The sequence below is a fragment of the Orycteropus afer genome, unplaced genomic scaffold (genome assembly GCF_000298275.1).
Source record: "Orycteropus afer afer isolate SDZICR_OR568_19922 unplaced genomic scaffold, OryAfe1.0 scaffold00197, whole genome shotgun sequence".
In the NCBI taxonomy this organism is placed as follows: domain Eukaryota; kingdom Metazoa; phylum Chordata; class Mammalia; order Tubulidentata; family Orycteropodidae; genus Orycteropus; species Orycteropus afer.
Window position 1 is genome coordinate 5,356,602 of NW_006921784.1, and position 14,489 is coordinate 5,371,090.

General features: G+C 45.9%; 1 protein-coding gene across 1 annotated transcript in view; it reads left to right on the forward strand.

The window, feature by feature from the left end:
- NF2 (neurofibromin 2) overlaps positions 1–14,489 on the forward strand; it is a 74,077-nt gene that overhangs the window by 21,491 nt on the left and 38,097 nt on the right. The window contains exons 2-3 of the mRNA XM_007947969.2: positions 11,924–12,049; positions 14,132–14,254. Coding sequence (XP_007946160.1) covers positions 11,924–12,049; positions 14,132–14,254 — 249 coding nt within the window. The remainder of the gene's footprint in view (positions 1–11,923; positions 12,050–14,131; positions 14,255–14,489) is intronic.

Genomic DNA, 14,489 nt, shown 5'->3' on the forward strand with positions numbered 1-14,489 from the left:
AATAAAACTAAGAAAAAAAGCCAAAACAATAGTTCGTCTGGTTTTGGAAGACTTTTCAGAGTTCAAAACCTCCGTTTTGTGGCTTCCCAAGGTGCAGTGATTTGTTTCTTACTAGTCCCTTTTGTTCTGTGGAAAATTTTCTTACTTGTTCTTTGAGATTCAGATTCTCTTGCCAAGGTATTTTTAGAGAGAGGAAATCAGTATGTGCCACCAAAGGGGGGAAATATATACCTTAAGGCCTAATTATGCAATTAGAATTTTAATAGGGAGTGTCATAAATTCTTGCTTCATTGCAATCATTACTTAGAAGACTGTTCTACTCAGAAGCCTCCTCTAGTTACCATCATCATTATCATCAACATCAGCCAAGCACAGGCACTTACTGAATGTCCGTGGGTTGTGCAGCACGAGCTTGGGGTCTTAGTTATCTAGTACCGCTATAACACAAGCGGCTGGGTGGCTCTACCAAATAGAAATTTATTTTCTCACAGATTAAAAAAACTCAAAACTCACTGCTATTCAGTCGCTTCCCACTCATAGCGACCCCCATTGGATTTCTGAGGCTGTAAATCTTTACGGAAGTAGATTGCCCTGTCTTCCTTCCACAGAGCGGCTGGTGGGTTTGAACTGCTGACCTTCCAGTTAGCGGTCAAGTGCCTTATCCACAAATTGAATTCGGGCGCTGGCTCTAGGGGAAGGTTCCTCTGTCGGCTTGGAAGAAGGCCCTTGTCTTTTTTTTTTAGCTTCTTTTAATTGGTCCCTGGGTGATCTTCTTGTGGCCTGGCATCTCGCTCCCCCCATCTCTGCTTGTTTAGTCCGGTTCTCTTACATCTCAAAAGAGAGCGACTTAAAACATACCCTACACTAAGACATTGCCTCATCAACGTAGAGAAAACCTGTCCCCAAATGGGGTTACATCCACAGGTGTGGAGTGAGGATTCCACCACATATTTTTGGGAACACAATTCAACCCGTAACACTTGGGTTCTGGGAGATGATGCGTCTGTTGTAGCCCTTGCCATCAAGGAATTTGTGACCTGTGGAATTGGAGCACAGACAGGAATCTGGAAGAAAGGTAGACCCTTTACTTTTCCAAGGATGTAAAGTACATGCTCATGTATCTGATACGATTCAGGGGTGGGGTAAATGGTAAGATAAAGGAACGGTTCTTAGGAAAGTCTGTTGTTATTTGCCATCGTGTTGGACCCGACTCATAGCGACCCCCCCTTGGGTTTCTGAGGCAGTATCCCTACGGAAGTGATTGCCCAACCTTCCTTCCGAGGAGTGGCTGGTGGGTTTGAATCGTCAGCCTTCTGGTTAGCAGTCAAGTGTCTTAGGCAGTACGCTACCAGAGCTCCTTAGGAAGATCTGATCACATGTAAATGGAAGCACGGAGGTACTGGTCCCAGAGGGGACAGGCTGGGTTGTGTGTGTGTACCAGGCCAGCAGAATTTTAGCCATTGTGCAATTGGTTGAAGGAGAGAGGAAGCAATTAATGAGTGGAGGGCCTTGTAACTAATAATTTAAATCGTTTCAGCACAATAACAGATGATTGGAGGATGGGGAGAGCCAAATGATTTGCTCTGGTCCATTATGAGAGGGCAAGAGTGTGGCGTTGGGCTTTTTTTTGCAAAGAGCAGGTGTCAGGCTTGTGAGATTTTGACCAGATTTAAATGAAGGATAGAGAGGAATCGGAATTGGTAGAAAAAGAATGGATCTCTTTTGGGGCTGGGGTTCAGTTTCTGTGTGGAGGCTTTGTCTTTTCCCTGTGTTGAGAAATAATGACTGAGTAGGAGTAGCAGATCCATTAATTGCAAAAGAAAATGGCACACACAATACAAGTTAAAGAAAATAAATAAATAAAAATATTAGGATAGTGGTGAACTCCAGGGCATCAAGGGAGGGATGTGGCTGGGGGTAGGAGCACAGGGACTTTTTTTTTTTTTTTTAATTTTGGTGAAAGTTTATAGAGCAAATGCATTTTTTTTTAAGAGCAAATTCATTTTCCATACAGCAGTTCATACACATTTTGTTTCATGACATTGTCTGCAATTCCCCACAATGTAACAGCCCTCTTCTGGCTACTTCCTCCCTTGTAGTTACCTCTTCCTACAGAGAAGAGGCCCTAAAATTATTCTGTGTCTTAATGCAGGTGATAGAGACATAGATGGGTGATTGATTGTTTTAATTGTACATATACGTTTTATGTATTCTTCTGTGTGATACTTATGACTGAAAAAATAGGAAACCATAAGCTTACGAGCCAGGAGAACCTGCTTTTGCGGTGTGGTGATAGCACTGAGGCGGGGGTCGGTTTTACCCCAGCGTACCGAACTTTCTCATCCTTTGTGGTTAGAATAGATTTTAATGGAACTCATTTTTCACTTGCTGCACGGCAAAATCATTTTTGTTTTAATATCTCTTTTCATTGTGTTTATCTTGTAAATTGAGGTATTTGACATCTATTTTTTTCAAAACGGACAGATCGGCGAGTTTGGAATTGGTACATTAGCATCTTCAAATAAATTCTCCTGTCTTCTCTCAGTGGGTTCTTCTAGCTAGCCATGACTGGAGAGTCACCGGTAAACCCTGAGAGGAGAAGTCACAGCCATCCTTGGCTTTCCATTTCTGAAATCATGATAAACACTCGGCATGTGTCCTGAGCCTGGGCGCCTGGAGAGGCATGGATCCTTCTGTTGCTCGAATCTGTAAGGGAGCTAACCTTTCCACAGTTTTCATGGCAAATGCTAGGGCAGCTTGTGAGCTAATTAGAATCCCAGATAAGGAAGGCTTCAAAAGCCCTGGGTTCTCTTTCATCCACCCTGGAGTAGAGAGCTAGCCTGTCAAATAGCATTCCTTGTGTGGTTGATAACATAGTCCTCCAGGCCTCTACGAGGTGGAACGAATGTTGCTTTTCTTTCAGCGTTTTCCAGAATCTTCTCTGTAAAGCTGAAGTTTCTCCGGGAGGTTTCTAATTTTTAGGCATTTCACATATAGCTGCTTGCTATCTTAGTTCCCTGGAAGGAGCTCTGGTGGCATAGTGCCTAAGGCATTTGACTGCAAACCAGAAGGTTGGCGGTTCAAACCCACCAGCCACTCTGTGGAAGGACGATGGGGCAATCTACTTCTGTAAAGATTTACCTCCTTGGAAACCCAATGGGGGACACTATGAATCAGAGTAGACTCGATGGCAATGGGTTTGGTTTTTTGGTTTAGTTCCCTGGAGCTGCTGTAACACAAATACCACAAATGGGTGGCTTGAAAGAACAGAAATTTATTTTCTCACAGTCTGGAAGCCGAAAGTCCAGACTAGGGTTTCGGTGGTTCGATTCCTTCCTTGGATTCCATCCTTGTTGGCAGCCCCAGGTGTTCCATGGCTCCCTGGCTTGTAGACGAGCCTCACCTGGCATCTGCCTTCTTTTTGTACACACGTCTGTGTCTTGTGTACCATCGAGTTGATTCTGATGCGTCGTGACCCTACAGGACAGAGCAGAACTGGCCCCCGTGGGGTTTCCTAGGCTGAAATCTCAATAGGAGCAGATCAGCAGTTCTTTTCTCCTGCAGAGTGGCTGGTGGGTTGAACGCTGACCATTGGGTTAGCAGCTGAGCACTTAACCATTGTGCCACCGGGGCTCTTGCGTCTGTGTCTGATCTGCTTTTTGTAACTCACAAATGATTAGGTTTCCAACATACCACACCCTACACTGGTGTGGTCTCTTTAACATAACAAAACCCTATTTCCATGGATTATATCCACGAGTATTGTTGCTAGTTGCCACTGAGTGGATCCCACTTATGGCAAACCCATGTGTTCAGAGTAGAACTGCTCTGTAGGGTTTTCATGGCTGTGACCTTTCAAAAGCCTGTCTCCCGAGGTGCCTCTGGGTGGGTTCAAACCGTCAACCTTTTGGCTAGTAGTCCAGCACTTCAGTGTTTGTGCCATCCTGGACTCTTTCCATAAAGGATCTTTGGTGGCATAGTGCCTAAGGCGTTTGACTGCTAACCAGAAGGTTGGCGGTTCAAACCTACTGGCCATTCCGCAGAAGGAAGATGGGGCAATCTATTTCCATAAAGATTTACCACCTCAGAAACCCAATAGAGGTCACTGTGAGTCAGAATTGACTTGATGTTTTTTTTTTTTTTTTTTACTCGTTCCACAAGTAAATGCATGTTAGGACTCTAACAGTCATTTTTGGGAGACACCATTTGGTTCATAACAGCAGCCAGATGTAGTCCTCCCTCTTGAAGAAAGTTGTCCTTTTCCAGCTGTGACCCCTTCCCACCATGTAGCTGGGTTCCAACTCACCAGATGCTGTTGTCTCAGAAGTCACAGGGATTGCATTGTCCAGGGCTGCATGGCCCAAAGAAAGCGGTGGGAGAAGAGAAACGGGAAGGCTGCTCAGCAAAACAGTTCAGGAGCTGAGTCTAAAACTGATTGTAAAATGGCTGTCAGTTGACTTTATTCATAAAGCTTCCCCAGTTAATAGACCTCAATCAGCCCTGCAGGTTATTGAGGCCAGTTGCTTCCTACAACAGAAAGGTACTGCATTCCAGCTACGTTCCTGCTGCGGAGGCTAAGTGCTTAGTGCTATTTACTTAAAACATTCTAGGTTGATAAATCACAAGCACTTCACTCTGAGTAAAGCTCATAAATTCAGCCCCCACAAAAAAATAATAAGCTGACAGCACTTGGTCCTGTTTATAAAGTTCATACACATCTATCTTTGATACAGGCATAAGTATATATCTGTGTAATAGCCCCGCAGCATGTTAAAGTGATGGGAACCCACAGCCGTGAAGGCAAGAAGCATTGTACTTCCAGACTCACTGCCATTGGCCTCTGTGCTTGAAGGGCACCTCTAGGACACGCCTGTGGAGGAGCGTGCATGCGGTGGAGTCTCGATCCGTGCTCCTTCGTGCCTTTCTGCTCCTCGTCAACCACCATTCTCCCTCCCTCCACCTCATTTTCTGTCTGCAGAACAAGCATCTGCCTCTTTGCTTCACTTGCCTTTGCTGGCATGGGATGAAGAAGGCGTTGTGGTGTCTGTAGAACGGTTTGCATACTTGGGCCAGGTGGAAGGAGATGGGCTTAGATGTGTATTAATCAGAACCAGGAGCTGTCTATTTTTGGCAAGCCATTCAGGAAAAATTATAAGCCCTAACAAAAAGCCCTTTAAGTAGTATAATGCCAGGCCCGAAAGGTTTACGTATCAGGTGTCAGAAAAGGAAATACCTTCACAAAAAGGTAAACGGAGACTCAGCTCACTAATCATACCCTTCGTCAAGGTCTTGTGACGGGGTGCTTCACTGCTCTGACCCAGTGATAAACAGCCTGGCTGCAATCAGTTGTGGAGTCAGAATTGTCACACAGCGTCGACTGAAACTGCATATTCAGGGCTGCATTGAACATTCAGTACCGCAGATAGGATAATTATGCTGTTTGTCAGATAGCAGCAGAGTGCAAAGAACATTCTTGCACTTTGCAACAGCTTGGACCCAAGCAGCAGGCATGCTGTTCTCTCCGACTGGTGTGACCTCCCTGTCTTCAGTCCCTTCACCCAGGCTTTCAAGACCCAGCTCAAATGAGTCCTTCTCTGTGGAGCCTCTTGTCCCCAGGGCCCTAGGGCCTAGTTGTTTGCCATAGCGCTCTGCTCTGAGAGCACCTGGGTGCATTTTTGTTATCCATTTACCTGTCTTCCCTGTCAGACGGGAACAGGGACAGCGTCTTGTCTGGAATTCATCATTTATCTCTTGTGCCAAGCACAATGACCAGGACGTAGTGGGTGCTCAATAAATGTTTGTCGAATGAGTGATAGTATGGTTAGCACGATGAGAATTGATGGTGCCCTTTCTGATCTTTCTTCCGTCATCCATGGAGTGAAACAGGACCGGGAGGGTTTAAGCAGCGCCACTTAAGGCTGTAACAAGGGGTGGGGTTAAAATGAATGACAACTACTCTTTACTGAGTATTTACTCTGGAGCGGGTTCTGTTTGCGGCTTTTTTACATGTATTAATGCATTTCATCCTAGCTCAGTCCTCTCAGACAGGTTCTGTTTATTATCTCCATTCCAAAGCACAAGGCAGTTCAATAATTTGCTCAAGGTGACACAGTGACAGAGCTGAGATTCACAGCGACGCTGGAGAACCATAGCCTAGCCATCCTTCTTGACTGGTTCCTGGGAAGAACAAACCAAACCAAATTCGCTGCCGTCAAGTCATATCCAACTCATAGTGACTCCTCCTTAGGTTTCCGAGGCAGTATCACTACGGAAGTAGATTGCCCAGCCTTCCTTCCGAGGAGTGGCTGGTGGGTTTGAACCGCCAGGCTTCTTGTTAGAAGTCAAGTGCCTTAGGCATTACGCCACCACAGCTCCTGTTCCTGGGAAGAGTTAAGCCTTCATGTTTTAAGGATCCTTAGTGGCACTATGGGAGCTCTGGTGGCATAATGCCTAAGGCACTGACTGCTAACCAGAAGGCTGGCGGTTCAAACCCACCAGCCACTCCATGGAAGGAAGACTGGGCAATCTACTTCCGTAAAGATTTACCTCCTGGGAAGACCCAAAGGGGGTCGCTATGAGTTGGAATCAACTCAGTGGCAATGAGTGTGTTTGTTTGTTTTTGAGTGGCACAGTAGTGAACCACTCAGTTGCTAACTGAAAGGTCAGTGGTTTGAATCCGCCAACCTCTCCACGGGAAAAAGCTGTAGCAGTCTGCTTCTAGAAAGCCTTATAAATCCCTGTGGGCACTGCTCTGTCCCGTGGGTGGCGGTGAAGCAGCATCGGCTCGGCGGCAGTGGCTGGGATTGCTTTGTCCTGAGGCATCCATCACTGTAACAAGTGAACTTCTCTCCTGTTAACCTAGAATGACACTAGCTAGGTTCCATCTTTGGACGAAATTAGTTCCTCAGTAATTTTTTGTGTTCTGTGGTTGGTATATGAGAAGCAGTTAGACCGTTGACAAGTAACTGGGGTTAGCTGGTCGTTTTTGTCCTTTTGGAAACACATCAGTAGCTAAGCTATTTTCTAGTCAAATTGAACTATATATACTACTGTCATTTCCTGCAGGGCCATTTAAGGTCTTTTTTTTTTTTTGCCTCTAGACCTTTGTGTATGCTCTTCCCTCCGCCTGGAACATACCTTTCTGCTCTCTTCTCCTTCCCCAAGCCCAGTCTTCACTTGGCTCCCCTTTCCCATCAGGGGTCAGTTTAGATGTTGTGTCATTTCCCTACTCCTCCAAGATAGGGGACCCCTTTCTAGGGGTCCCTAAAGCCCTTAGGGAGCTTTGGTGGTGTAGTGCCTAAGGCATTTGACTGCTAACCAGAAGGCTGGCGGTTCAAACCCACCAGCCACTCCATGGAAGGAAGACTGGGCAATCTACTTCCGTAAAGATTTACCTCCTGGGAAGACCCAAAGGGGGTCGCTATGAGTTGGACCCAACTTGACGGCAGTGGGTTTATTTTTTTTTTTTGGTACAGCCCTTGGTTGTCCCTATTGTGGCACTCACAAGTATTATAGTGCTGAAATGACATTAAACCTGGAGTCTTTTATGTGTGATGTGAGGGAGGTGGGTATCTGTGTGAGAGTGGACACTTACTTGTCTCTTTTGTTCTCCATTCCCCCCGTACCCTGTGCAGTGCTTGGACACAATGTGTGTTCACTGACTGTTTGTTGTCAGTGAGTGAATGATGGTTCATTTTGCTTGAAGTCTTTGAGCTCTGGGTGTTGGAAGCCATTAAATCAGTTTGGTTGACTAATACCGCTTATTCTGAGGTGCCTACAACCTTAGGAGACATTCAGATGACCGTGAGCACAGTGCCACAGACCAGTGGTAAGACTGGAGACAAGCATAGTCACATCTTGGTGACCAGCTGGCACCCAGGAAGTCCAGGTCGTGACTCAGGACCTCTTCCCACAGGCTGTCTAGGAGCCCCTGAGAGCACTGTGACCAACGGCTCTTGTTTGTAGGGAAGTCAAAACCCAAATTAGAAAATCTAAGCAAGCTTTGTGCATTTGGGGAAGGCCAGGTTGAAAAGTACAACCTCATGGGTAACAATATATTGAGGGTAGATTCAACCAAAGAAAAAAATATTAGTCTTTTATAAATAGGGCTAAGGCCTTAAATCAGAGACACCCTGGTGGCACAGTGGTTAAGAGTTCAGCTGCTAACTGAAAGGTTGCCAGTTCAAACCCAGCAGTGGCTCTGTAGGAGAAAAGACCAGGCAATCTGGGCCTGTGAAAATTCCCTATGGGACAGTTTACTCTGTCCTGTAGGATTGTGTCATAGATTGAATTGTATCCCCCAAAATATATGTCAGCTTGGCTGCACCATGGTTGTCACTGGCAGTTATGTAATGATGTAATCATCCCCCATGATGTGATCTGACGTGATCAGCCAGTCAGTTGTAAGAGAGTTGGGGGTTGGGGGTCGCTGCCCTGATGTAAGGGGAGTTTCCTTGGGTTGTGGCCTGCGTCACCTTTTATCTTACGAGAGATGAAAGGAGAGAGAAGTGAGCAGTAGGGCGGGACCTCCTACGACCAAGAAAGAAAAACTGAGAGTGGAGCTTACCCTTTGGACCCAGGGTCCCTTTGCTGGGAACCTCTAGACCCAGGGGAAGATTGATGCCAAGACTCACGGAGGTCTCCAAGGAACACTGGGTCTACAGGTGCTGAAAGGAGACAAGGCCCATCCTCCTAAACTGTGAGCCAATAGAGAGAGAGAAACCCTTCTGAATCCGGATTTCTAGCTTCCTCGACGGCTGTGAGTTTTGAGTTTTAAACTGTGAGAGAATAAATTTCTGTTTGTTAAAGCCACCCACTTGTAGTATTTCTGTTATAGCAGCGCTAGAGAACCAAGACAGGTTGCTGTGATTTGCAGTCTACTCAATGGCACACAACAGCAGGGCTTTAAATCGTCTCTACCTGGTTTCCTCAGGCACTTTAATATATCTTGTCTAAGACTTGATCGCTAGCCTGCCCTCCCAAAGGTGTTCTCCTGTACTCTGTCTCTCTCTTCGTGGAGCCACTGGAGCCCTGTGATTCTTCTTTTTCCCTCACAGGCCTTCAGACACCCGTCCTGGGGCTCTCCTTTCTGTCCCTCAGGCTGTCTAGCTTCTTCCTGTCCCTGCACACATGCCCCGTCCTGCTGCGTTTGGTAGGGCACGTGTTGGACTTGTTTTTAGTCTTCTTGTGTCTAGGCTCCCTTCCTCCAGCCCATTTCCCATCCTGTCATCAGAGCCCATTCCAAAATACAAGTCTGATCCCATCAGTCCTTTGCCCGAGAGTGTTCAGAGATTTGCCGTGGCTTCAGGGAGTTCTGGTGCCGTTGGTTGATGCTGACTCATGGCATCCCGTGTGTGTCAGGATAGAATGTGCTCCATGGGAGCTGATTGTTTGGAAGCTGATTTCCAGGAAGCCCTGGAAAACCAGGGCTTTTCTTCTGAGGCACCTCTGGATGGACTTAAACCACACACACACACACACACACACACAACGCCCCAGTTTGGTTAGCAGCCAAAAGCGTTAAGGCCATTGGCTGCTTTGGCAAGCTGCTAAAGAGTCTGTGACTTGGTTTCTCTATTTGTACAAAAAGGTGACGGGGCTATGCTAGGTGATGGATGGCTCAAGCTCAAGCTCACTTCTGACTCTGACATTCAGAAATTCTTTGAGTCAAAGTTAAAAATCTATAAGTAGGGCATTCTGAGTCAGGGTGGGAATTTTTCCCCTCTCATCACTTATCCAGGCTTCACAGGGGACAACGTCATTGTCTTTTTGCATTCCACAAAGATAAGCTTGCATTCTAAAAACAAAGAAGTCGCAGGGAATATAAGAAGAGTGTGGTAGTCGAATATTATGTTTGAGAATTTAGGCTCCCAAGTCAGGAAACGGGCTCATCAACCCGCAGCAGCTTTTGTTTTGATGCGGCCGCACATTCGGCTGGAAGAGCCCCAGCTGCCGTTGGCCGCCCAGCCCGCGTGAGGTGCAGGGCCCTGGGAGTCGTTACCTTGATCTTCTCGGCCGCTGAGCCTTTAACTTCTCCAAGTTAATGTCTGTTCTTTATGGTTACATTATCTTGTAGCAAGGTAGTCATTTATAATTTATATACTGTGCACTGGCTTAAAATAGAGACAAGAGGATAATCAGCATCCTAAGCTTCTAGTTTTCCAAAATAACATTTCTTCAGTGAAGTCTGCCTGTAGGAATTGAAACCTGCTGTGAATTAAAAAACCCCTTGTCCTGTTGTCCAACAGGAAAGTGGGTGTGCTGGCCAGCATTATTTCAAAAAGAGAAAGAAGACCATCTCTCTTTTTTCTTTTCTTACTAAAACTCTTCATTATATTTTACTCTATTCAGAATAACCACTAAAGACCTCAACCATGGTCACGTTCCAGGGACGCCACTGTAGTGACTGAGAGGGGTCAGAGGCAGAGGTGGAGGAGATGGGAGACAGGGCCCTGCGGAAGGACGAAGCTGGCACATACCTCAAGCACTGTCTGCTGCGGTTTTGGCCTTCTTCCATCTAGCTTGCTGCTTTGCTCGCCTTTGACAGCAAACGCAGGAGTGGGACGAGCTTTTCAGTCGGATCCCTTGTGGAGAACACCTGGTGCCTTCACATCTATTAAAGACAGGCCGACTTGACAAATTCCCGGTAGAATCAGGTTTTCACAAAAGCCACGGAAATACTAGGGCTCTAACTTACCTAACTTGTTTTTGTAACGAGTCTCTGAAACCCCCAGTTTTGGTTCCCCGTTCCTTGTCGTGATGCCTCTTCAGCGTGCCAGGGCTTCTGGTGGGATTTGTAATGAGAGCAGGGAAACGATGCTTCTGCGGTGGTGTGGTCTTGTTCGTCCGATGCCTGGCAACTTTGTATTTAAACCCCAAAATGATTTTTACTGTGACCACCGTTTCTGTGAGTGTGTCTCGTATGACCATAACTGTGCCCATGTGTGTATTGTCCGTGTGTGCATAGGTGCCCCTGACCTTTGGTATGGGGGTGGTAGACAGCAGCCGAGGGGTAGGGTAGCAACATCCTGAGTGAGTTAACTCAGAAAGCCACAAGGTGGCAACATTTTCTAAGCTGCCAGATGTTCTCTTCCCCCATTAAGATGTTGCATTTGCTATTCCAGCTACAAGATTGAAGAGCTGAGAAAAGGGGTTAGCAGTCATTGCTTCAGGTCCTTTTGAAAGTGAGGCTGTGGAATAAACACACTACAGGATATTAGTGTCTATTTGTCACCTTGGTTTAGAGACTGAGAGTTTGGAGTTGCTCCACGTGACTGGTGAGTCGCTTGCCCTTTGGCCTCAGCTACTCATCCTGGAAGGAGAGACCAGTAATTGCACCAGCTGGTCTAATGGTTCTTTTCCTCCATGATTTATGACTTTGGTTACAACTTCCTCCCCAGGATTGCTTTTGAAAAACTTCTAGCAAATCCAACCTTTAAATGAAAACAAAACAAAACAGAACAACAATAACAAAAACACTAGCTTTTTATCAAAAGGCAGAGTCATAATAATAAAAAAAAATTAACAACAATAAAATCCCAAGGCAATTAGTGTCCCTAGAAGCTGGCCATCTCCCTGGGTTAGTACAAGAGACTCGACTCCCCTAAATGTGTTTGCTTATTTACCAGCTTTCCCAAATGAGCAGCTTTGGGGCTATTAAGATCTGTAAGAAACTGTCCAAGGGAGGTACTGAGTATGCTTTGCAGTGATTAAGCCATTAAGCTCTAATTGGTATTTTCCCACTCATGGTTTTGTGCAGGAAGCTTTAAGATTATTTAGGAATTCTGTGTTCCTCAGCCATCTTAGTGGCATCTCTCCGTTTTGGGATCTGAGAGTAGGAGAGAAGGCAGAGAAAATGTTTTCATGAGGGCGGATTATGACTTTTGCTTATAACGTCCTGCCCTGTTGGTTTGTTATCTTGCAGATGAAGTGGAAAGGGAAGGACCTGTTTGATTTGGTGTGTCGGACCCTGGGGCTCCGGGAGACCTGGTTCTTTGGACTGCAGTACACAATCAAAGACACTGTGGCCTGGCTCAAAATGGACAAGAAGGTTGGACTGGAACTCCGTGAAACCAGCAGGGCTGGCGTGTTCTGTTCCGTCTTTTCCCTGGGCATGCACCTGGCTGGTTGTTCACCATCAGGGTAGACAGAGATGAGACAGAGAATAGGGCAGCCTCCTGAATTGAGTACGCAGAAGGCAGGTCCTGGAGACGCCCCAGGTTTCTCTACCCCTCATAGCCTCTCCAGGAGCACAATTAGCCAAGATGAAACTGTTACCAGCCCTGGCCTATTTAGCCATTGTCACCAGGCTGATTACTTCTGCCTTTATGCCCTTCCATTTATTGAACCACTAGTCAGACTGTGAATCAAAATTAGTTACCCTTATGCGCACGTGCAAGGCTGGCGGTTCAAACCCACCAGCCGCTCCTCGGAAGGAAGGTTGGGCAATCCTACTTCCGTAGTGATACTGCCTCGAAAACCCAAGGAGGGGTCGCTGTGAGTCAGGGCTGACTCGACGGCACGTAACAGCAATAACAACATGCACATGTGTACTCACACACACACATACACACACATATATGTATATACACATGCACACACAATTTATGTCTTTGAAATAATCTCCTGGGGCTCATGTTCTTTAAGGATTTTTTTAAGCCTTTTTGAGAAACACCATGGCCCGACTTGAATTCATCATTAATGTGACCTGAGGGAGTAAGGACCACCCTGGTCCCTGTGGCAGAAGAAGAATGTCCATTTTGTCCTCAGGATTCTCTGGGGCTTCTGAGTCATGGTAGAGAAGTCTGGGCTCCCAGCCCTTTGAATTTGGTTTGGAAAAAGATGTTGCTTAGGGGAATTGCCCTCTCTGTGGGTTCATATGTGTATACAAAGTCATACTTCCCTGTCTACCTAACAACGAAGATGGATGGGGGAGCAGGTCCATGTGCTTTTGTCAGTAACTCCTGAAAGTTACGTGAATCCCAAAGTAAGTCAGTGTCTAATTTTTACCCCAAAAGGTATCACTTATAATTGCCTACCTGAAGTTCTGATCTACCGTGTGGCTTGGTACACAATGAAAGCCTCTTTGACTAGTCTGACTCTGAGCTTAAATGTTCACATTGTGTTCAGGTATGGACTCAGTAATCTGAATCTTCATGTCGGAATTCCTGCTGGTTGTCAGTTTCACAGTGGGAATTCCCAGTGATCGTGAACATCAAAGTGCCATTGTGTACCAATGTCAGTTGAGTGCCCTAGATCAGGTTTACTTTGCATCTCCTGGGCATTGCCTGGAGTTGGAGCAGGAGCATGAAGAGCTCTGTATCTTTTTGTGACTCTCAGCCACCTAAGTTTTGAATCATATTGGAGTGTTGGCCAAATGGAGCTACTTGAAGGCATCGGATGCCAGGGAGCCAGCCTCCTGCTCAAAGGAAATAAGTTAGGACACATTCTCACTGGGGCCTCGTAGCATGTTATACAGCTTGTTTATGTCCTGAGCTAACGTACACTCTGGAGAGCAGACGGTTCAAGCTTTTCAGAGGGCGGATGGATTTGTTTGAAAATTAAAGGCACTGGTTGCTAACTGTGTTCCAAGCATCTCTTGGGGCATCTCTGGGAGCTCCTAGAAGTGACAGGGCTTGTGGTGGACACGTTTCACTTCTGTTACTTGGTTAATGTTGGGATGATTTTAATCAGGCTCTGGTTTATCACCTCTAAGCTCCATTCCAATCTGGACCTCATTATTGGAGGTGAGCAACAAGAAAAAGAATAAAGGAAGAGTCCATTACATTAGAAAATAATAATAATAAAAACCTTCAGTCTACTGTAAAGATAGTGCTTAAAACCTTTTAGATATACATATTTTAATTTTTAACTATTTCTATGTCTTCAAAAACATTTGGGCCTTAATAATCTTAGCTCCACTCACCCTGAGGAGATATTGGTTAATTTGGTTCAGAAGTAAATTTTACCTCTTATTACACATGATTTTGTGTCTGCTTCAAACCACAGAATCACAGCCTTTGGGATATGTGATGAATTTGGAGGGGAAAACGTTTTCATACACTCCCTACAAAAAGCTCTTTGGTGGTGGCACCACGACAGCGTGTTTATTTCTTGCTCTTTAACTCTGCAGGTGCTGGATCATGACGTATCAAAGGAAGAACCAGTCACCTTTCACTTCCTGGCCAAATTCTATCCTGAGAATGCTGAGGAGGAGCTGGTTCAGGAGATCACCCAACACTTATTCTTCTTGCAGGTACAAGAGTCTGTGCTACCCTCCTGATTCTGAGAGAACGCTCCCAGAACTGGTTGCAGCATCGGTCTGGGAGAGCCCCTCAGAGCTGACTGACCACAAACGCCTTCACATCGTGAAAACGTTCTGTCTCTGAAAAGTCAGTCCCTTTGGCTCCATGATGGACAAATGTTCAGAATGGAATTGTACTTGAGTGATGAGAATTGGTGTCAGATGAAATTGCAGAAGTGAGATGGGG